A 24,220-nucleotide genomic window follows, 5' to 3' on the forward strand; every position below is an offset into this window, starting at 1 on the left:
TGCATGCATGACAACCGTGCGATATATAGTGAACTAGATGTCATGACAGGCCCGTAGCCAGGGATTTTTTTCGTGGGGGTCTACTTGCTCAAAACCTTGACTAGAAAAACGCCCATTTTCATTATTTATTTTTGGTAAAAACGCCTACTTCACCAAAACTTTGGAGGGGGGGGGGCCCTAGCCCCCTCCCCTAACTACGGGCCTATGTCATGACATGAATGAATTCTTCTGCCTCAAAGACGAATGAGGCGATATATGCAGCTCTTTGCTGGCTGCCTCGCATTATATTGATTCCCAAAATGCGTGGGATCTGCCGGATTGACACAAAGGGCACAATTATAGTCACGTCACGCGCTACCAATCTTGGTGCATATCAAGCCAGCGAAGCGGCCGCGAGAGCATCATGAGTTTGGCATGTAAATCATGCCTTACATGACATGCGTGGTATTATTTTCATGTTACCACCTGGTGTTAATGTTCGTCATTTATGTTCGTAATTTATTTATGTGGTATTTATGTTCGTCAGTCACGTCACGCAATACCGATTTTGGTGCATATTAAGCCAGCGAACCGGCCGCGAGTGCACCATGAGCATGGCATGTAAATCATGTTTTCCATGACATACGCGCCATTATTTTATGGTACCACCTGTTATTTACGTTCCTCATACAGTGACGTCACGCAACACCAATATGTAGCAGTCAGTTTTCATGGCGCACTGATCGTTATATGTGAGCCCAAAGGCGTCAATTTTAAGCCAAACATAACAGCTGCCCGGCAATGTTATTGTGCATGAACCTTCTGCGGCAACCACGCGAAACAAGCCGCACTAGTGCTCCGGAGACGCAAACATTCCCCGAAACAACATCTGCGAATACTCAATGAAGCGCTTGACTCACAAAGGCGGGTATCAGCCGTGGGAACAAACTATTCCCGCCGTATTCTGTGCAGCCACACAGCCCGCCGCTTGGCATCCTTTTTCCCGCTCGGAATAGCAAAGAGGTCTTTGCCCGTTTCCCGCAAGTTGCTGCACCCAAAAGCGCAGCACCCAGGCCTTCATCGATGCATTGACAGGCTTGCGATGAAGTGCCAAAACGACACGGAGTGTCGTAATGTTCCTGCACGCTTTCTTGGCGCTATAAAAACAATCGCCCTTCAAAGCGCAGCGCGTCGGCGGCAGGGAGACACTAGCGAGGTGAGCGAGCTGGACCATATATGTGGCGAAGCCGCCGAAAGGGCGCGGCGGCGAAGAGAAAACGAACGCGGTACTTTTCCCGTTCCAGTGACTTTAGTCTGCCGCGCGCTCCCGTGGTCCGTAAAATTATGACCGGAACTGTACATCCATGCCGGCCAAAAGAAGACAGAGAACGCTAAGTTCCGAGTAGTTTTATTCCCAGATTCCCAGTATGAAGCCGCACGAGAAGATCAAAACTACAGGAGCCCTATGAATATCTGCCAATAAAAAAAAGGGGGTGGGGCGCAAACCAAGTTTCGCGTGTGCGTGCCTCACGTATTACTAGCTTTTCTTTTTCTATCGGAATGCGCAGTGCCAAAGATTAGACCGTAATCGACGTGTTAGCTGCCCAACGCTTTAGTTGCTAGGGACAACCGCAACGGTCGTGCGTTCATAACCAGGTAATAGTGAAATGTGGCAACGTTACATGAAACGTTTTCCTCGATAAAGTATCACATCAGTGCTAAAATAAATTAGTTTATTTTATATCACTTGTAGTTATAGCGCGCACAATTATCTCATTATTGTACACTCAGTCACGTTTTTTTTTTCTTTTTGTTTTTATATCTTCCTTGGTAGTATTTTTCATTTCTGTAATTTTTCGAGCTGCGTTGCAAACATATTTTTTATATGAATTCGTTTTTAAAATCGCCACAGCTATGTACGCGAAGATTGTGCCTTAAAGCCGCTCCGTTTCTTGTGCGCGAGAAACACACCGTTTCGTTCACAATTCCCATATATTGTGTATTGCCCGCCTTACTCAATAGCCCCCATGGGGCCTGTAAGGGGCCATGAAATAACTAAATAAATATATTTCTTTATAAACCGATTCAACTAACCATCCACTCAAATTACATACGATAGTGATTCCTAAAAAGGTAAAAAAATAGGAATCAATATCGACTACTACTAAAATGGTAAAAACAAATATTTTGAAATGCCTGCCGAAACGGCCCGCGTCTAACATCTCCTTAATCACGATGTTGCCTCCGCCAAAACCATCGCCTGAAGCAAGATATTTCAATCAGACGTGACAAAAGATTTCAAAGAAACACGAATGCCTAATTTAGCACTAGCTCTATGTTTGCGGTATTTCCCTTGCCCATAGTGCACAGAAATGGCAAAAGCAAGTCGAGCCTCTGAATGAAGACTCCGTGTCGCAAAGGAATGTGTGTTGCATACAGCTAACTCTGCTGACGAGATGCGTTCTTTTTTGTTACAGAAAAAAAATGGCGAGCTCGTCGAGGGAGGTTCGCGACCCTGGCATTCTAACCCCGGAGTACATGGATCTGCTCGCCAGTCTGTGCAGGGTGAACTGCCCAACGGCGGACGAAATCACCGCAATTTTTACAATCGAGTTTCGCCGCGCTCTGAGGGGAGGAAGACCGAGGACAGCGTCCAGACCTGTAGGTGTCAGGCTCCGAGCTTCGCCAAGTTCCAGGGGACTTCCGTCAACAACCCGTGGCCCCACCAAATCCCGTAACTTCAGTTTCCCTGATATTTTCTCGCCCAATTTACGTCGAAGCTGTTAATGCGTTTCACTCACGATAAGTACGTAGTTGATTTCGATATGTAACCCCTAACGGCGTCGTCTAACCGCACATTTGGACGGTGCAGCACGTGCAGCACTCGGTGATGGGGAAATGACTGCGCATGCCCCTTGTCATGTGTGAGCGAAGCTTGAATGCTCAGTATGCCTTAGCGGAGCCAAAAGTACTGAATGGGGTAGTGGTACGACCCGCGCCACAGCCAACATGTTCAGTACGTTAGGGCTCGCAAATGCGAAAAATCACACCGGATTCAATCGGATTCAATTCATTGTTACCGCAAGTACACATCACACACAAACAATGAAGATCGCGGGAAGAAATGTTCATACTTACGGATTTTATCCTTTAAAACCTGGCCTGTCTTTTAACACCGCTGTCATCGGGAAGCCGCAGAATAAAGGCGGCACGTAAATCGCGCTGTATTCGAGATTATACCCCTGCTTTTTCGGAAAGCAAACGTTCCGAAGCCGAATGATGGCTTTCAAGTCCCCTACAATGAAATGTAGGAGCGAGCAGCTGCAGTGAGGGAATGTTACGGACGATGCGAGAAGCCGCATGGTACCTCGGCCACGCCACTCGAAGTTGGACTCGCAAGGCATCAAAACCTAGGTAGTCATCACCATAAGTTGGAAAAATATTGGGACTCACTCAGGACTGTGAAGAAACATATTATGCTCTGAGAGCACACACGGACGGAGACTCCTCGAAATTTTCCTCAGCCGGACTCTCTCGGACTCACACTAAACTTTTACACAGCCGGACTTGCCCGGACTAAAACTCACCAACATATCGCTCAGCCGGACTCACTCAGACTATGACTCACGGCTTGACCGGAGTTTGAGCGAGCCTGAGTGAGTCGACTCATCAGTCCGCTGGCGTAAAATTAACTTTTCGGATCATGGTGTAAATGCTCTTTAATGCCAATATCTCGCGTAATCAGTGCTGTAGGATGCGCCTTTTGATCTTTTACCTTTAAATACTAGTTATGAGTGGATGCAATGCAGTGAGGACGTTCTTGTGAAATATGCGATTTACACGAGATGTTTCTATCAAGAACGTCCCGTAAAAGAGTTTGCGGGGGCAGGTCATGACTTCCTCCCTTCCCCTTAACTCACGCTTCAGATCAACAAACATTCAGCTGGCGCATGAACGCTGGTGCGTTGAAGCATGTGTCAACAGATTTGAGCATAAACGTAAGCCGATATAAGGCTAATAGTAATGCTGACAGGTTAGTAGATAGGATCATAGGTCGGTAATAAAAGGTTGACCTAACTCAGACTCACTTAAGAAATATATTTTGTGCTTAAGGCTCACTCTGAGGCCGACTCACCAAAATGTTCCTGAGCTGGACTCACTCGGAAGCAGACTCACTAAAATTTTCCTTGTCCGGACTCGCCTTGACTCAAACTCGCCAACAAAGTGCTCAGCCGGACTCTCAGACTCACACTCGCGGCTCGATCTGAATCTGAGTGAGTCGACTCATCTGAGTGAGTTTGCCGACGTATGGTCGGCACGACACATTAGTTCCAGTGCACGTCAGCTTGATTACAACACTTTCGTTTCCAGAACACGAAGGCCTATTTCTGAAGGCAATGGTGCATACATTAGCAAAGGTGTCTCTGAATGACCCGGTTATAAAGTATTTCCGACATTTAAATTTCTTGTAAATGCTAGATTTAGGAGGCAAATGGTGATAGTTGAACTTTGTGCACAGTAACTAATGAACACTTTAGAATTTCAGCGCATGAAACAGTTGAATAGTATAATATGTTGAACACGAACAGTTCAGGTCGCTTGCACTAGACTACTTTGTCAAATTCTATATCCAACTTTTTATTTAGACAGAGCTGGTCTGACATATTTCCCAAATTGTTTTTGCGAAGTCCACTACAAAGAGTAGCAGTTTCTCATTTCCTTTAAAAGAAACCCTACTTTGCGCAAAATTACTTATAATGCAGTCTTCCCCATGCTTAGATAAGATCTATATGTGTCATGTTTACTATGTTTTAGGGCTTTGTTCTTTAGATACAGCTACGAGAACGTTTAAAATGCTTCGCAACAGTCCCTAAAGGCCCAAAGCGATGTAAGCTATAGAAGCAATTTTTACTCCTGAATTTCCTATTTTCCCATATTGTTTTTGTTTTTGTTGCAAATTCTCAGTTTCATTCTTAATAGCCACAGTTTCGTATTGATGTATTTTAATATGTCTAAGTTTTGACCTCCCTTTCTTTCATTTCTTAACTAGAGAAAATATACTTTATACAATATAACCCCGCCGACACATTTTTAAGAAGGCCACAAGGGATAAACGTAAGAGCCGGGAAACGCAAGAGCCGAAAAACAGGAAAAAAAATGTTAGCAACATTGAACTTTATTTGAACGCTTACTCTAGAATAAATCGCGCAACGTTGCCTGCAGCGTTCACTCATGCCCGAGCGACACGAAAAGTTTTTCGAGCGCATGCGGTGTCATATTCTAATAAATGCCACCACGGCCGACACCTGGCAAGCGATCACTTTTGGCGATACCTTCGCGAGATTGTCACAGGATGCGTCCGCTTCTCCGAGCGAATATGTAGCACTGCGGGCTTATTGTCGGAGAACCGTGGCTCGTAGACGGTCGAACACATCGCGAAAGTGAAAGCACCCCCGAAAGCGATCGTCGAAGAAAGTGACTCCTGCTTCACAAACTCCTAAACTTGGTTACTTGCGCACGAATGGGCACACTGAGCCACGATCTAGCCGACGGATAGAACCGTGGAGCTGAGAATGGTGTCATCCACCGACGTGCAATCAACGTATGCGATTATTTTGGCACGAGCAGTTGTAGGCGTGCAAGAGCTAACTGCATAGAACACGGCCAGCGCGACGAATCCGACCGTGAACCGCACGAACTCTAACGACATATAACAATGGCGAGTACAAGTCAATGCGACGTGCAAGCGTAAGAAAGGTAGCCTTGAATGACGTTGATAATTATGAAACCGTTAAGCGCACAAAGACGGGAACAAGAAGACGACACACAGAGTGCTACTTCCAACTGATGTTTATTGCGACACAAAAACGCCTTATATGTTGTCTCTACACTCAGAAATGGCTACTGCGCATGTTTGAGAGTTGAACTATCAGTTTCTCTCTTATTTCTACGCTCTCCTCTCTAGGCTAAAGAAGTCCATCACGAAGGAGGGGAGGGGGGGGTGGAGAGACTCAACCTTTCCACAGTGATATGCTTCAGTTTGTGCGCGTTATGAATACACACAGACGCGCACGTACACGTGTCCACAAAATAATTCGGAGTGCCGGAGCGTTGGCCACTCATCGGCGGAACGCTCCAGTGACAAATTCGTGCCAGGGTCTGCGCATGCGCGATATGCCTAGGAAGCTCTCCTCGCTCCCCAGTTCATCTGGGTAGGTGTTGCCTTGCTTCAATGGAATAGAGTTAATTGGGTGCCATTTAGCGTTTCACAGGGGGGAGGGGGGGGGGGGGGCTGTGCGGATGCGGTCTCTAAAACGCGCTGTGAGCGCGTGTGCACGGGTTGGTGAATACGCGCCCGTGCATGCGCGTGATTTGGCATCGGCGCCTTTCAAAGCGAAATGATTAACTGGTTCGTTAGTTGGCTGAATGTGACCGTCCGATCGCCCGTGGCCGACAATACTTGCAGTAGCAAAAATCAGAAAGCGGCATACTACATCTCTGCTGTTCAATAAAGCATGCAGTTAAGCGCCAAGTAACTAAGAGTCATTCAAGAGTCCCAAGAATATTCTAAATAAATTAGAGTAATTAACGAGATAAAAATGCGCACATCAGACGACACCTTTATTAAAGTGTGCTAACCGATATTAGTAATTAAATGAATACAGTAACCTATAATACCATGAAATTAGGTGCAGCGAACAGTAATTGGTACTACTCATTATGAAGACTCCGTGATATGACTGGTCACGCCATATTAAGACTAATTAAGATTTCACTTTATTTCATTATTGAATAAGAGGGAACTAAAAGTTCATAACTGAGAGTTGACTAACGTCGCGTCTCAAGGATTACGCGTGCGTTTAGAGATTCTGCTGCATAGTGTGAGCACGCTGCAGCCTACAGGCCTCGATCCTTCCCCCCGCCCCCCTCCACCCCTCGCCCCAGATGTTGTCGCAGCGCTAAGAGGTACAAACAGCATAGTTTTTAACGCAAGGCAACGCCTACCTAGATACACTTGGGAGCGAGGCTTGCTGGCTAGGGTTGCCGCGCACGCGCAGATCATGGCTGCATTTTTCCGTGGGTGTGCTTCGCCCAAGTGCGGTCACCGGTCCGGAGCTCCGAATTATTTTGTGGGCACCTGTACTTACGGTATAGGCCTATAGCGATTCCCCTTCCCCAATAAAATCCTGGCTGCACCTTTTGGGGTATGGCAGTGGGGCAGGCCCAGTGGTTCGAAGGAAAGCTGTAGCCGCTCCTTTGACCACGGCTGAACCTAAAGGCGCGCTAAAGCAGAGCTTGTGTAGCGCCTTTAATGTTACCGAACGCATGACTGGCTAAAAGCGACTGTCACACCAGCCTGTCCCGTCGTTCTCTTTTCACTGCGTCTTGTGCTTACCGCTGCTTTTTGTGCGTTTTGACAATTTACAAAACTAGCTCAGTCGAACGCCCTGGTATTAAATAACTGTCATGGATTCACTGGGGGAATGTCTATTGGATGTCGCGCTTCTTTAGATATTTGTAATTGCATTATTTGCCATTGCTTCACAAGGGGAACAAAAGTTCCTGGAAAATGATGAATTTTTAATCGACTAGGAAGTCAGCCTTCTGATAAAAGCGTTTGTATTTTCTTTGTGGTTTCGTGCTACACGTGAGAGGATGACACTTTTCCTTCTTTCATGTGGTACCGACCACTCGTCCGCTTTTTTTTCCTGCGCCTGCTGGCGACAGAAGCACGATCGGCGATCCGATCACACAAACGCAGACATCTTATGTTCGCACCTCAGCTCTCCTCGCTCTTCCTGTTTAGTAAGGCTGCGCCCTGTCACGTTCAAGCGGCCACGGTGGCCCAGTGGTTATGGCGCTCGACAGCTGACCCTGAAGACGCGGTTTTCAAACCGACAGCGGCGGCTCCATTTGAACGTAGACGAAATGACAGGCCCGTGTAATGCTCGGTTTCAGTGCATGTTCAAGAACGTCAGGTGGTCGAAGTTATCTGCTGGCCCCCACTATGACATCTGTCATTCACTCTGTCGGTTTGAGGTGTTAAACAACATCAAGTAATGTCATTCAAGCGGCTATTCAACGCACTAGGTGCACTTGTTTTTACGCGTTAATAAGCGTCACTCTACTCTCTCACATGTATTTCTCGTCTCTGCGAGCTCCCACCAACGGAGAGTATTCGTTTATCTATAACCGGTTAACTCTTGGCGAATACCACAGTCCTGGAGCCATGTAGGGCCGTAGTAAAGCTGAGAACGACACCTGGAGGCGTTTTCTCCAAACAGAATACATTTGAGAATTTTGTTTTCCTTCTGCAATTTTATCGTGGAAACAAAAATGGCCAATGTTCTACAAGTTCGTGATTATCTTGCTGCAAATACCTTACACCAGCAGTTAGGATCAACACGTAACTGATTACATTACTGACCCTGTGAGCTTCTGGGTTGGCTCTGCAGCATCAGATGTTGCTACCAGCGTTGTTCCTCCTGTAGACGTCTCCGCTGACTCGGTATCCGTAAACTGCAAGACGGCTTTGGACAAACCAAAATTCTCTATCACCTTTCATTGCTACTGCGATCTCGTATCGGGTTTTGTACGACTGCTTGCTACAAATAGAGCTCGTACTCTATAATCAGGCCTCCGCGTTGACTTGGCTCGGGGCTCCGATGCTGGACCGAAAGACGCGGGCTGGATCTTGGTCACGGAGGTCGCTTTTCAATATAGATGAGAGGCTAAATACCATTCTGGTGAGCGACGTAAGTGCAGGTTAAAGAAACCGGGGTGGTCGAAAATACCTAGAGCACCCCACTACGGCATATTTTTATAGCCTACCCCATTCGCTTAGGGACGCGAAGATTCCATAAACCAGCCATATAAGAAGCCCACCAGAATGTGGCACAGTATGAGAGTCTGAAAGCAGAAATTGTCGCCTTGTCGTCCACCGTCTCAGGTCGCATGGTCACGCGGCGGTCAATACAGGCCTAGAACAAGGCTAACAATGCTCAAAACGAGGGCAGAATAAACTAACAAGGTCTAAGACATTGTAAAACTACAAAAATAACCAAGAAATAATTGCAATAATTTCCCTCAAATTGCGAAAAGCGCTTCTGTGACATGAGGCTCATACCCTTTCCGCGCAAGAGAAGGTGCCACCACCTTGCAAGCGTGCAATTGCCAAGGAAATCGCTGGATTGGCCGTGCTACGTACTTCTTCAGAATTCAAGGTAGTGGAGCTGCATTAGGCGCACAATATAGAACTGCACCAAGACCTACACAAGAACGCCATCTTTCTTTCTATCCACCTTTGCCGCAGGTCATGGCCATAGAAGCGTTCAGGACCCTACAAAGGCTGGCAAGGCCAGTAGCGGTGACCCCGACAGCGGCGGCGACGGCGACACCAGTGGTGGCACCAGACGGCGACACGAAAGCGACCCCGATCAACGCTACGATCGTTCGTGCACATGGGAGCCCGGTAAACCGTGCTGGCTTTCGGGTGATCTAGAACCATGGAATCAACTGCTTGCCAGGGGCTGCTTCGAGCTGTCGGAGCACGCTTGGACCGAGTTGACCATATCTGGGTTTGCATGGCCCGAGCTCGGTCAGCCCAGAGTTTCAGATCTGCTTCGAGTTTCACTACTCATACACTTTCTACTGCGCCAGCACAGGTTGGCAGCATGGCTATTCCTTGTCTTTTTTTTTTGCAGGAGAATTGACGCGGTTGATGCTTGGCGAACGCATTGTAGATTAGATAATAAAAACGGAAAGGAGGGAATTCGGGACGCCACTGGAGTTTTGTTTTGGAAGGTTGAAGGCAAGCCTGTTCGCAGAAGCGCAAATTGTCCTTTTCCACGGGAAATGGGCGGAGGGTGGGCGCACCTGGCTTCAATATGCGTAGGGGCAAATCAAGCTGGACTAACTGTGGACTGAGGGGTAGGTACAGTGAGTAAATCTAACTTTGCCTGCGCAGGCTTCATTACAGCGTTATGCTATATGTCTAGATCAAGACGCAGATAGTATTTAGGGCTGCTATTGTATGCACTTGGCAAGAAAATCCGGCGGTGTGCACTCCGACAGGAATACGAAAGTGTAGCATCCGTGCAGACATCTTTCTTTTCAATATTTCCGCTGCCCTCGTATGGCATGTGTTGAATGTAAGAAATTGCTACTGACTGTCGAGTAAGAGGCGTGATTTATCTCTTGCAGATGCGTGAAGCGCGTCATTATCGACTTCGACATAAGCTCGCTGCAAGATGTCATGTTCTGGGACGCCATAAAGAACGGAACGGCTGCCCTCACCTACTTGGAATTCCAGCTGACGAAAGGCTGTCAAGTGGGCGAAGTGAGTAAGCTGCGATAGCCGATAAATCTCTGCGGCCGGGTCAAGCCAGACGCGGTGTTGCCATTGCAAACCTAACCTAGTTTTCTTTTTTGCTGTGATGTGAAATTTAATAGAACTTCACGTGTTACTATATGCATAGCCGTACGCACCAGAGGAGTGGAAAGAGCTCCCCCCCCCCCTCTTATGTATATAACAGGACCGCCAAGTATCCCTCATCTTTAGTTAATCGGACTAGCCCCGTCATTGTTTAATATACAGGGTTATAGCCACAAAAATATTCGACAATGGCTGCCGAGGACCCCCGACGTTGCATTATAGAACTGTTGATTGCCCCATTTTCCTCCGGAAAGCCGCGGACAAAAGGCGGCGGTCGTTGTAATAAGCGCTTCATCGCTTCATATTCTACAAGAAAGCTTTTTATGCCTGTTCCACCATGACTCACTGACATCACTTCTGGAGGAGACGTTCTTAAAATGCAAACAAACAGATGACAAGGAAAAACCTAAAGAAAAGTTTCGTTCTTTTGGATGACCTAGAAAATGAACCCACGACCTCTCGTTCTGCGACGACAAGTGCCCGGCGCTCTACCCATTGCGCCACCGACTTTATCTTTTCTTTAGTCACTGCGCCACCGACGCACGTGCACGTGGCTTTACAAGCGCGCCTTATATCTCTCAAACATTCGTCTTACAGTGATGTTGGCGGGGCGGTGTCGCCGTCTATAAGCGGTGAAGCAAAGTGCCGCTTCATGACGCTAACAAGTGCCGATAGGGAGCGCTTTCGTAGTTTCAGCGCAACGGATGCTTTCGACGCATTATTGTAGGCAATTCGACGGTCGCTGCAATGCGCCGTACGCGACGATTAGGTTTGGTGACGACGTAGTACGTGTTTTGCCTTTCGCGTCGTGTTAGTGTGACGACTCGTCGATAGAGTAGTGCAGCTTACACATGCACCAACGGCGATTCTACGAAGGCTGCTTCTTTGAGTGCGATAGTGCAGGTTAATAAAACTGCTGCAATAAGCGACACGTCGACGGGCGATTGTCGTGCAGTGAGTCATTTCGTCCATTCAGAGATGTCAGCGATCTGCGGAACGCCTTCTCGCGTTCATGGCTCAAGCTAGAGCTCTGCCTCTCGAGTTCCTGAAGAGCTGTGGTGTATGCATGAGCACAAGCATAGGTTACGCTATTACTGGGGAGCGCATGCTTTGGCGTTTGTCTCGTCAGATGAAGACGCTTTGAATGAGTGCATATTGAATACCATTGTTCATTACGTGCTTGTTGATGCTATCTTTGCGAGAGAGAGAAGGAATGTAGGAAAGGCAGGGATGTTAACTAGACAATGCGTCCAGTTTGCTACCCTACACATTGGGAGGGGGAATAGAGGATTAAAAGAGAGAGAGAGGATAGACACATGTCACATCACACACAGTGCCGAATTTCACAGGCGGTCGCTCAATAAGGTTCTTTTCAAGTGCCGCAGGAGGGCCCGTGTGGCTTTCTGGGCTGATATGCTGCGCGACCAGGCTCCTAAGATCTTTGCTTCCTTAAAGGGCCGGTCATCCAGTCTATTCAAGGCACACTGGAGAGTCCGGCGATCTTCATCAAATTGGGCACAGTGGCACAAGAGATGTTCAATATCTTTGTGAGAGATTCACGCTATGGTGACCGTGTGTACGTTAACTACTTCAGCTACTACAATGGTTAAGTCATGATCACGGATGTTAGTCATTGCGATGGAGATGTGCCACTGGGCGTGTACGTGGGTGCATCCACGTGAAACAATGCTATCGCTGTGAAACACCAATAGACATTCTGCAAGCTCTCATACATCAATGTACAATAAACAGGCAACTGGCTACTTCTGTGAATATATGGTTCACTTTTGTGTTATACCGATCCCTATGACGGAAGGATTAGCTATGGTTTTTTTTTTCTGCGCAGCTTTCTTATGCAGCTTGTATACTTTCGGGCTCGACAGAAGGAGGGGGGGGGGGGGGAGGGTGACACTTTTCTCCCACTAATGTAGAACCCAGCTGACGCCTGTACCTGCGCCAACGTTGTAATGAGGCTTGCATCAACATACCCGGTTATCATATGAACGGATGTCGGTAGTCTGGAAAGTTGTTCCCTGAGCAGACTAATGCAGCACTCCTAGACGACGCCCATCACTGAGCTGTTTGCGTAACACCTCTACTCCTGCCCATATTCACCACAAGTTTTATCAAGGTCGACAAATGAGAGAACCTACCTGAACCGGATAGCGGAAGGAAAGAAGGAAAACCGGAGAGAGGAAAGACGGGGATGTTAACCAGTTTGGAATAACCGGTATGCTACCCTATACAGGGGGAGAGCAGAACTTTTCGTTGTTGCTCGAGGGTTGGAGAGGTGCTTTTCAAATACGCTCACATAGCATATCTCTTCAAATCGATTCATGCCCTCACTCGAACGCATCCAGATGAGGTGAAGTGGATCTGAACGCCTGCTTCAGTCGTGTCACGGGGAAAGCTGAGCACAAATTTAAGTAACACGTGGAAACACCTTTCTTTTACAACAAGATACAAAACTATATTCATTGCTCGAGACGAGACAGGTGGGGATGACTTTCTTTTTTTCTCAAGAGCAGGAGTGGTGAATTTTCCGCGAGTTAATCTTGTCCATGTCTTTTTGTCTTTGCAGGTTCCAAGGGCTGAATGCATTCGTTGGGCTGAATCCATTTCCACTCTGAGATCCCTAGAGTCTTTAAGCATTTCGCGTGTCTACTTCGAAGGAGAAAGCGCTGAGCGGTTGGCAGACTTCCTGCAGGAAAGCTCTACGATCACCACTCTCTCTATGGATAATGTGGAGGTATTCTTTTTTGCATTTCTGACTTTTCTCACATTAACTTCTTTCAGCATATTCTCTGGCTATTGGGACCCATAAGGTTTTCGTAATGAAATGCCTGGCACTGTGCGTCCTACTATACCTGTAACGCAAATACCGTGATGTGTTGCATCTGTAAGCCTGCTATTGCGTTCCACTCAAAACCCATGACAACCTGATGCCTGTCTAAAAGCTCGAATGAAGCCCGATGAATCGGGAGAAGTAGGTGTCTCTCCCCTCCTATTTGTAGCCAGACTGATAATCGGAAGAATACTTCGAATCGGATTTTCCCTCTTGGACACCGATGTAAACTTTCGCCGCGTGATTTTATAACAGCATTTGAAGATTTTCCACAATGGAACTCGAGGATGGTTGATCGTGAAGACTTAACGCAGCCCATTCGCGTTCACGTTCTCTCACACGCTTTCTCGTTGGGCGAATTTCTTAGTCGTGGGTTGGACAAGTTCATCGCTCATTGTTTGTTCCCCTCCTAACTGTCCAATTCCTAGAGGCGCTATGCTCTAGGTGATTGCACAAAATTGTTAACATAGGGTTTGGATATTTTAGCGGCTTATCGGCGCGTAATGGTAGTTCTCGTCATAGTTTTTATGCGCCTTTTGCTTACACGACATTATTTATGTGTCCAGACTTCGCTTACAAAAACTGTCGCACGTCTTACCATTCGGTGCCGACCACGCCGGAAGCTAGAGGGACATTCGCGACAGTTTCAGAGCACTCTGATCAGATTGCGCGCACGACGCGATCACAGTTTAATATAAACTAACGAAAGCAGCCGCGATAACGTTGGAATGGTTCCATCAGGCATGTATAAAGGCCGCCTTCTTTCACCGATGATGACAGTCAAGGACTGTGTTTGCCGTTATCAACCTGCGCCTAGCATTGCTTGTACTCCAACTTCTGCGTTTTGTGTTGAAAAGTTCGCCGCTAAAGGGTACTGTATGTACCCCTCTTACTACCGCCCTCGTCACGGTTACATCCACGTGACAGTGTATCACCATGGAGGCGAAAATGTTTGAGGCCCGTGTACTTAGATTTATGTGCACGTTAAAGAACCCCAGGTGGTCGAAATTTCCGGAACCCTCCACTACGGCGTCTCTCATAATCGTATCGTGGTTTTGGGACGTTAAACCTTTGATATTATTATTGACAGTACATCACTTCGTTGTTCATGTTGAGTTGGGGAAACCTTGAACGCTCGTTTATGCCAGGAACTCCTCATTCTGGGCGCATAGCATGGACTCATGAATGCAAATTTTGTACCCCGCATGAAAATATGTGGAACACAGTGGCATGCTTCCGCATTATATATTTTTCTTTGGAAGGCATTGCTGACAGACAAAACAAAACCGGTAATGGAGAGGTCGTGTACTAGGCTGTCGTAGAATCTTCACGGAATCGAGACTAGTGAAAAAAAAAATTAGAGGCTAATTACGAAGCGCAGGCGTGCTTTGGTAAACTGTGCGGTGGGATTCCAATATACTCTGGCATATGGCATAAACGAATCGTGAAATAGCAAGGGCTCTAGAATACTCAGCCACATAAGGGAGACAGCTTGCTTGTCGGAGTTCTACCTTGCCTGGTATATATAATTCCTAGCTCACCAGTGGTTACGGTGCTTGACTACTAAACCGAAATGCTCGCATTCTATAAAAAAAAATGCTAGAGGATCGCGTACTGTGCCATTTCATTGCACATCAAAGTACCCCAAGTGGTCTAAGCTAGCCGAAGCCCAACAACACAGCGCCTCTCATAGGCAGAGTTCCTTATAACAACGGGACAAAGAAAGATTAGGCACAGGAGGAGAAACCCGTCGTAATAAGATGCGTTTTAAATACGCTTCATCGAGTCAGTGACCGACTAGCCCATGTCAGTGCACTGAGTTGCTCGGGTACGTTTAAATACATTGAATTCAACATAACCTTTCCAAGCTCAGCAGCTCCTACTGTCATTGCTGTACCAGTTACAGCGCTGTATCTCTTAAGGGCAATTATCCTGCACGCATATTTCTTCGGTGATACTAGGACATATTGACGCCTAAATGAGCCGCCGGATAGTCCTTGACGAGCGAATGATGGATCATAGCTGATGCATGTTTAGCACAATATTGAAGTTACCAATTTACTCGGGAAGTTCATATCACGCCATTTTGATTTTGTGTTGAGTACTGTCGCGGTAGCAGTTGCAGCAGTTGTACTAAACAGCCTGTCGTTGCCATGCCTCACTGCACGATGCCACAGAAAATAAATTGTGCGTGCACTTTCAGCCCGTTGGTGACATTCCCGGCACATTCCTGGAAGCTCTCGCTATGAACAGGACGCTCAAGAAGTTGCGTCTGTGCTATACGCTTTTGAGGGCACGAAACGGTGAAGCCCTGGCGACCTTCGTCCGCAACCACACCGCCATCGAAAGCATTGAGGTAAGGTACGACCGGGCTAGAAGGGCTGTCCTCATGTTCGCTAAAATAAGCAAACATCTTTAAAGGGACACCATAGAGAAAAACAGTTTTCTCGTATTAATCAGTTATCACCACGCTCACCACGAGAAGGCCTTTGGTAAGGCAGAACACGCGCAAAAATAAAGTGCGTGTGGCGAGGCCACCTTGAAATTCCCGCGCCGAATACCCTGACGACATAGATTTTAAAGGTGTCCACTGGGTCCTACGTAGTTCCTCCTAGCTAAAAATGAAGTACGTTGAGCCCTGAGGGGGCCACACACTTAATATGCAGTCTCATGGAATTTTATTGAACCAATGACGCCAAAACACTAAAAATTACCTTTGAAATCTGCGATGTGACGTGCGGGGATTTCGGCTAAATATTTAAAAACGAAACGTTTAGCATTTCAGAAGGCGATGCGAACGGGACCTCATTACGCTATCATGTTCTACTCTTCAAGGGGAAGCTCAAGACTTCCCCAAATTTTGTCAATGCTTTTAGCGATGCATGCTAGACCCCGGCAGATGAACCTTAGTCTGTGTGCTAAAGTAGGAGACGCTGCAGACCAGCTCCGCTTGGGAATTACGCGGCCCGGTCACACCAAGAGCACAAGGTGCCACCTTCGGTTTCCGAAAATGTTGTTTTGAATCTTTCTAATCTCACTTTTTTTGCCGGAAATACACAGAATGCGACAAATACACAAAAAGTACCCGGACCCTTAGCATCGAGGTAATTTGGATGCATACATTAAAAATTCCAGATATGTACGTACAAAACGCCCATTTTAAGTTCTTGCGTGTCTACGCAGGTAGCTGACAGCGTATTCTAAGTATATTTAAACATCAACACAGATTTTTGTAATTTTGTGTCAGGGTGACAGAAAAATGCTTCTTTCGTCTCATTTCACAGGAAGGTTGTTCCAGAAAATGCAACCAACGCTAGAGAGCCGCCTTTTGCCATACACATTTTTTACAAGTTTTTATTTAGGAGCTTTCTCTGTTAACGCATGGTGCCGTTACCACGAGTTTCGCTAAGTTCATGTCTGGGTATACACACTTTGCAAATGACAAATCGTCAATGCACGTGGGATTAGAAGAACGCGCCTCACGTTCTGCCTTGGGAGTGTGCCCCGCCACGGTGGTCTAGTGGGTATGGCGCTCGACTACTGACCCGAAGGTCGCGGGATCGAATCCCGGCCGCGGCGGCTGCATTTTCGATGGAGGCGAAAATGTTCGAGGCCCGTGTACTTAGATTTATGTGCACGTTAAAGAACCCCAGGTGGTCGAAATTTCCGGAGCCCTCCACTACGGCGTCTCTCATAACCATATCGTGGTTTTGGGACGTTAAACCCCAGATATTATCATTATATTGCTTTGGGAGTGATTCGAAGGCAGCTTAGCAAAATCACAAACGTGACAGACAATGAGGCCATTCGTGCCGCTGGTGGGGTCAGCTCTAACGGCGCCTGTTTCTTTTTTTTTCGCACTTAATTTTGCGGCCCCTTGCATGTATAGCCTATCATCCTCACGATTAATGAAGTAATATGCTCCGTTGCGCATCTTAAAGTGACATCACTTGCAAATCGCTCCTTGAATTCGCGTGTCTTCGTAGAACTCGCGAGCCACCGCCGTGGCGTATACTTCCGGTGCTCGACTTCCAACCCGAAATTTATTATATTTGAAATTGAAATTTTATTACCCAGAGAAACACTGGACGTTCGCCAGGGCTCAAAGCCGTGAGAACGGCTCGACAAGGGCTCTGGCGACCTGTACACGGGCTCGATAATGACCGCGGCGGTGGCATTTCGATTAAGTCGAAATGCCAGAGGTCCGTGTTCTGTACAATTCCAGTGAACGTTGAAGAACCCCATGTGGTTGAAATTATCCTGATGCCTCCATTACGGCATCTCTCATAGCCCGAGCCTCTTTGGGACGCTATGCCTGTTAAACCAAACAACCGTATACGCCGCCTACCGGCACATTCTCAATCATCCTTCGAATCGAAGTGCGTCCTTCACTAGTAGAACAGAGCGTCGGCGCTCAACTGACACTGATGCCGTTTTTCTCAGAAATTGTTGCCGACTATCGTACACGCGAAGTGACCCCTTTTGCCGAGAGGCGGTGTAGCTATAGCTTTTCTTGAGCTGATGTGAAACAAAGTGGAGAAAGCTTCTGGAATGCGGAGGTCGTCAGTATCTTTTAGCAACACAGTCCAAGTATGCTTATCTAGCGCACTTGAAAGGAGAATGTGCTGCGGCGCCAAGTGCACTTCTGTGCGATGAGTGCTTCCGCAGCCGTCGGAGCTTCTAAAAAACTTCATAATTTACTTGTTTGATGAACTCTGCTTCAGCGCACGTAGACACACATTCCTCCGCTACTTTACGGGTTCCACTTCGACAGCTGTGCTTGCAGGGGTTGTTGGTATCCGACACGCTATCTTGACGGCTACTGTGCTGTTTTTGTAACCTTAAGTAGGCAGGCTCCAACACCAGTCACGGTGGCCAAATTTCTGTATGTCGAAATGCAAGAACATCGGCTTAATGAGATCTAGACGCACACCAATGTACTGGTCAGGCAGCACGCCTCCTAATGAAACAGTGATTTTGGTGCGTAACACATGGACATCTAGGCTTTCGCATAGCTTCTTTGTGTCTATGGAATACGATGGCCATGGAAAACTTTTTTTCTTGTCATGAAGCTGCCGTCGAAGTTCCATATAGGGACAGAACTAGCCGCCGGAGGCACCATCAAAGCTCTTGTAAGGGGTGTACCTCGCTAGCGTGGGTCCATCCAATGAAAAAAAGAACAAACAAACAAACAAAACGACATTTGGCTCGCATTTTATAGCGCAGCTTTCACGCACCAGTTTCTGGGTTGACCGTCGTACCTGGATGTTTTCTCGCTTTCAGTGGATGAACAATCAAGCGACTAATAACGTCAAGGTTATGTAATGCGTGTCTCTCACGCAGCGGCACACTGTCTTGTGCAAAGTATGGTCCCCTAATGTATTGCGAAATGTATGAGCAAGTGGGCAGCAGGCATTCGTCTTCAGTGTTACAGACAGTGTAACACGTTGCCAACTGATTTTTTGCACAATTATTCCTTTTAATATTCCCAACTGATTGTATATGAGTACTTGTCTTGAACTTGGTACACTGACAGCCAAGATTTTCTCTTAACCTCAGCCTATCAACCCTATCAACCCTGCCTTTGTGATACCGTCAATAGCGTTTGTAATACCGTGAATTGTGCCACGGTCACAGACTCTAGAGGCTTAACAAACGCGCCTTTTGTATCTACCACTCCCCGGTCGGTGGGGTGGTGTTGCCTTCTGGGAGCGGTAAAGTAATTCGTCATTACTGTGGCCTCCGCGATTAGAACCTGCAACGCGTCACACGTCCGTCCCATTCGGCGCGTTTTCAATAGAAGTTCAATTTTGTCAATGCGTTAACACACCGTGAGTTGGCGATCTTAGCCCAAGCGTCGTAAAAGCGTCGGCCTCGCTCATAGCATCACGCTAATCCAAACCAAAAATAGCTCTGCGATGCGCGCCTGCCTCACCTAGCTTTCACACCGTGTTGCCCGCTCACGGCCGGGCTACCGGGGCGGCATGACACGCTTTGCGTTTCCCTCTAGTCCGGCCGTGATGTTCACACATTTTAACATGCCGCGGGATGGCCATAAAGTTCGGCGTCCAAAATGCGACGCTCCTTCTGGCTATCACACCTCGTTCTCTGATTACGCTTTCACCGTTAACTACTACAGCTACCACATGGTTTGTTTAATCATTTAACATGGAAGTTAGTCGCCGTGATGGAGATCTACCACTAATCATCAAAGTGGATGCATCCACGTTAAACGGTGCTATAGCTGCCAGACATCATTATGCATTGTACAAACTCAGCAACGTTGCTTGTTGGGCGAGTTGGAGTCCTCTCGCTTGTCTGTTGCCAGCTTTTGCGCTGAACTACATTATGACTGTACAAACTCTCTCATATCAATGTACAGTAAACAATCAGTTATTTCTGTAAGGGCACGCTTTACTTTCGTGTTATTCCGATTCCTATGACGGAGGGATGAACCATCTTTTTTTTTATACATCTTGCGTCCACTCTCGCCAGGTGACTGGGGTGGAACACTTTTCCCCGTCAGCCCTCCTGAAAGCGGCAGTGCAGAGCCCGAGTCTGAGGCGTCTACGCATCAACTCGTGTACCATCAAAGCCCATGATATCGAGGAGATGGCCAACGACCTGACTTGGCCGCCGGTGTCTCCACCAGCTTGCGAAAACTTGTTGCCAGGACCAGGTTCGCCGTCGAGAAGCCTTCAGGAACTTGGATTCTACAGCTGCTTCGGTTGCGACCCTGCTGTGGAAGGAGCCTATGCATCCCTGATCGGAGGCAAACACTCTTTCTAATTTACTCGCGTAGGTGACAAGAGGTTAAATTTGTGTATAAATATTCAGCCATTTATACACCGTGAAAACACCGCCCATCGAAGCTGCTAGCAAGTGCATGTATGTCACTGGCTAGCGAGATAACGTGGTGTCGTTAATCCGCCACTACATTTAAAATACGCGCGCTTCGTTTTATTTCTTCGTTCATTTCCCGACTCCGCTAACGTGACCTGCGTGACGCCTACTATTACAACGGTGGTACAGAGTGGGCTCAGACAGCTTAGTCTGATTTCAAGCATCATAACCATCATTTCAAGCATGAAATTTTCATCATCATCATCTTCATCATCATCATTTAGTGTCATCACAATCATATCGTTTTATTTATTTTCTTATTCACACCCCACCTCCCCACTCAAGTCACGTGATGAGCGTGAGGCCTACTACTACTACCATACGACGACGATTGCACATGGTAAACTAAGACAACTTCGCTGCAGGCCTAAAACGCGAACATGAAGGGACGCGGGGGACGGGAGGTGGGTTCCCAGCAGCTGTGAACTTTCATTCTAAGGGCGTGGTCATGATCGCTGGTGTGCGTGCTATCTCGGCAGGCATAAGTTTATGGCTCGTATACCCTTCTACATGCTGCGTTCTCAGCGCGAAAAGTCTGTACGAAATCCGCTGCTAGCGTTTTGTAGTTACGCGACACTGTATCTGAAAGAGGTAACTGCCAGCTTTACTTCGTATAACATTGCAATTTGTTGCTATCGCATTCATTGCTTCGCCCTTGTGGTGAAACTGATTTCTTTTTATCTTAAGAACGTTCGGTCGTTTTGGTGGCAATATTGCTGATCTGGTCGCGATAAACTGCCGCCGCCGCAGCCTGTGTCCGTTTATAGTATTGCGCACAATCAGAGAAAAAATGATTGCAGAGGCAGAGATGGAACCCAGGCATTCTCCGTAGAAGTGAAACACGCCAGCACTGAGCCGCGCCACTCTTTGAAACTGCTTCGAAAAAAGACCCTACTGAGACTTCGTTTCGGGCGACAAGTCGCGCAGGCAGCTCTGTATACAGGGCATACCATCTGTCATGCAGCACGATTAAAAAAAGACGAACGTCGTTACGCGAAGCACACCTGGTGCATATTGTTCCCATTATATCTTAGTAGCCGCTACTAATCCTTCGTTAATGAGGTTTAGTTTATTAGTCCAATTATGTTTCTAACTCGGCAAATACTCACCTAATCATGAAAATGTCAATGAAGAATATGTAGGCATGTTCAAATGGCATCTAAATGCGCTATTTTCAATATTGTAATTGCGTGCTGACCTTTTGGTACTAAAGAAAGCCCGCCAACTCTGATAATTGGCACGTGGCTAGACTGCAGCGCGCATCCGGAAGCACCGCCCTCAAACAGGCTCACTGTGACATAGCAAGTCGGGCCTACGCTCCCACATATTGCGGATGAGAGCGTAGTCATGTGTTATGTTTCCTATTTCACGTGCTTTCTTTATCAGCCGGAAAAAAAAATTACAGCATATCCACTGGTGATGATGAAGAGCTTGGGCGAAGCTCCTGAAGCAATCATGGTTACACCGTGAAATGTTCAGTGGTTTTGCCCAGCAGTAATCAAAGCGATACGCCGCTTTATTTTTCCTTTTCCCTTTTTTCTTCTTCTTTTTTTATTTTGATAACTTATTATTTTTCCATTTTTCTTTTTTCTTTTTTACTTTTTTTATTTATTTTTTTATTTTTCATTGTTTTAGTTTATTTTATTTTTTTCTATCTCTATGGGACAACGCCATCTATACTCGCGGACAACTTTTCTTGGCAATGAAGGGAAAGCTACGGGGGCGGAGCTTCTGCACATGTACTCCTACGCGAAGTAGTCCGGTATGGCGCGCGTTTCGCACCCCTGTGCAAAGTGATGGCTACGCGCAATCAGCGTTGCATATCGACGCAGACGCCGCTCGGCGTTTGAGGTACACGTAAAAGGCGCCACTTTCTCACGCCTTCAAAAACGCAAAGTGAAAACGTGTAAAGCAAAACAAATGAAAATATCTCGCTGGTGTGAGCTGCGTCCTGTCTGAAAGGGGCACATGTGGAAAATAAAGGAGTATTTTTGATACCTCACGCAGAAAATACGGACACAATTGTGGGACTACATTCACGAGCGGTAGGATATTCGCGATTTGGCTCTGTAGCCTTCGCTTCATTGCCAAGAAAAGTTGTCCGCGAGTATAGTATATTGTCACCCAACTGCAGTTTGCATGCACATCTAGGGACAGCGCCATCTATTGAATGATACGGGAGACGCGACGGCGGGGGCACGCCGGATGGAGCGACGACCGACAAGGTGATGCTATAAGGAGCTCCGCTCCTAAAAGAGCACATAATTAGTACGTTGCTGAAAATAGCGCAGTTAGATGTTATTTGAGCATGCCTACATATGCCTCATTGGCATTTTAATGATTAGGTGAGTACTTGAGTTAGAACATAATTAGGAATTTTTAACTAAACCTCATTAACGAAGAACTCGGTCGTGGCTACTACATTTTATGGGAACAATATGTACCTGGTGGGTTTCGCGTAACGACGTTTCTCGTTTTTTAAATCGTGCTGCGTAATAGCTGGGACGCCCTGTATGTTGCGTTGCAAAAGCGTAGAATAGTGCACAATCACACCAGGTATCACACCATGTGAACTGCTTAACACGTCGGTGGTTTGATGCTGCCCACCCATTACAAAAGCCTCACCCATAATTCATCATCGCCAGCCACAGCATCAACAAAGCGCGTGGCTGCGTAGTAGAACATATTGCTTTACCGAAGAGTGCTGGGTACAGTGTTGCTTAGCTAAATCAATTGTGGCGCAGTGGATACTTCGCAGTGTACTCGAGATAGACTCCCAGAGAGTTTGCAACGAGCTATAAGAAGGCAGCTCATTTAGCGTAGGCTGTGACGGTTGGCCAGACTTTTACTGCCCATAGAAAGGGCACATGCAGAGGTGTCCTTATTCTTGTGAAGCGTACAGTACAGTTTAATGAGAACTAACAGACAATAACGCTAAGGAAAGTATAGGGGGTGTTATCTGTAGTATTAGAATATAAATGTGAAGAAAGTAAAGCGGACGAAAGGATGACTTGCCGCAGGCAGGGACCAAACCTGCGACCTTCGAATAACGCGATCGATGCACTACCACTGAGCAACGGCGGCGGTCATCCAATCGTCCAATTTGTGGGGTATATATCTGCATTTAAATCTCGGAGTGTTAGTCAGCGCCAATTGCAGACATGGCGTCGAGTGTGGAACACTTTTTTCTGCCTGTTGGCGTCACGTAGCACGTGATCCTTTTACGAGCTGGAAGCTGACCAATAATCCCTCGCATACTACCTGAAGCAATGGGAACGCACAGCGCAACTGAGACAATGGACAAGAACACGCAACACACGTGAGCGCTGTGCCTTCCCATTTCTATGAACCAACTCGACCAGATCAAAGTCTTACTACCTGAAGGAATCAAGTCTGCCAGAACGAGACGATCGCTATAAATGAAGGAAAGAAGATGACTCTTAGGGGCTCGATTTTCTTTGTAAGATACGATAATAATGAGAACTACCACACAATAACGCAAAGGAAAGTATAGGGGGTGTTATCTGTAGTATTTAGAATATAAATAGAACAATTTGTGGCGCCCTCCACTACGGCGTCCCTCATAACCATATCGGGGTTTCGGGACGTAAAACCCTAGATATTGTTATTTTTGAGACATATTAGCGTCAGGAATAATACGACGAACACAAGAAAGAAGACGAGGACAAGTGCTTGTGTTCTTTGTATTCGTCGTATTATCTCTTGCGCTAATTTATCTCAGGCAGTTATGCACGACCAACTAGGCCGACAATTAATTCTTTGTGAGTCATATTGTCGCGTTGACTCCCGAAAATTGTTCTGCCGCTGCGTACCGATGTTACGCTATCTAATAAATAGCACCAGTACTCCGGCAAACAAACCCGCTTTACAAACGACAGCGTGTTTTGCTGGCTAGTACGGATACATGATAAAATAATGTATACGCGTGCAGACAAGGACACAAGACAAGAAATCAGGACAACAAAAATGCCCAATATGAACAATGCTATGGACTGAGAATACCAGTTTATCCTATTAAAGCGAAAGCCTTAATAACG

At 46.8% G+C, this 24,220-nt stretch overlaps 1 protein-coding gene across 1 annotated transcript in view; it reads left to right on the forward strand.

Annotated features, from left to right (window-relative positions):
- Positions 1 to 4,002: 4,002 nt before the first annotated feature.
- Positions 4,003 to 24,220, forward strand: part of LOC119372205 (uncharacterized) — a 37,782-nt gene continuing 17,564 nt past the window's right edge. The window contains exons 1-6 of the mRNA XM_049420144.1: positions 4,003 to 4,012; positions 9,293 to 9,644; positions 10,183 to 10,318; positions 12,996 to 13,163; positions 15,463 to 15,615; positions 19,755 to 20,031. Coding sequence (XP_049276101.1) covers positions 4,003 to 4,012; positions 9,293 to 9,644; positions 10,183 to 10,318; positions 12,996 to 13,163; positions 15,463 to 15,615; positions 19,755 to 20,031 — 1,096 coding nt within the window. The remainder of the gene's footprint in view (positions 4,013 to 9,292; positions 9,645 to 10,182; positions 10,319 to 12,995; positions 13,164 to 15,462; positions 15,616 to 19,754; positions 20,032 to 24,220) is intronic.

This window comes from Rhipicephalus sanguineus, chromosome 10 (genome assembly GCF_013339695.2).
Source record: "Rhipicephalus sanguineus isolate Rsan-2018 chromosome 10, BIME_Rsan_1.4, whole genome shotgun sequence".
NCBI lineage: Eukaryota > Metazoa > Arthropoda > Arachnida > Ixodida > Ixodidae > Rhipicephalus > Rhipicephalus sanguineus.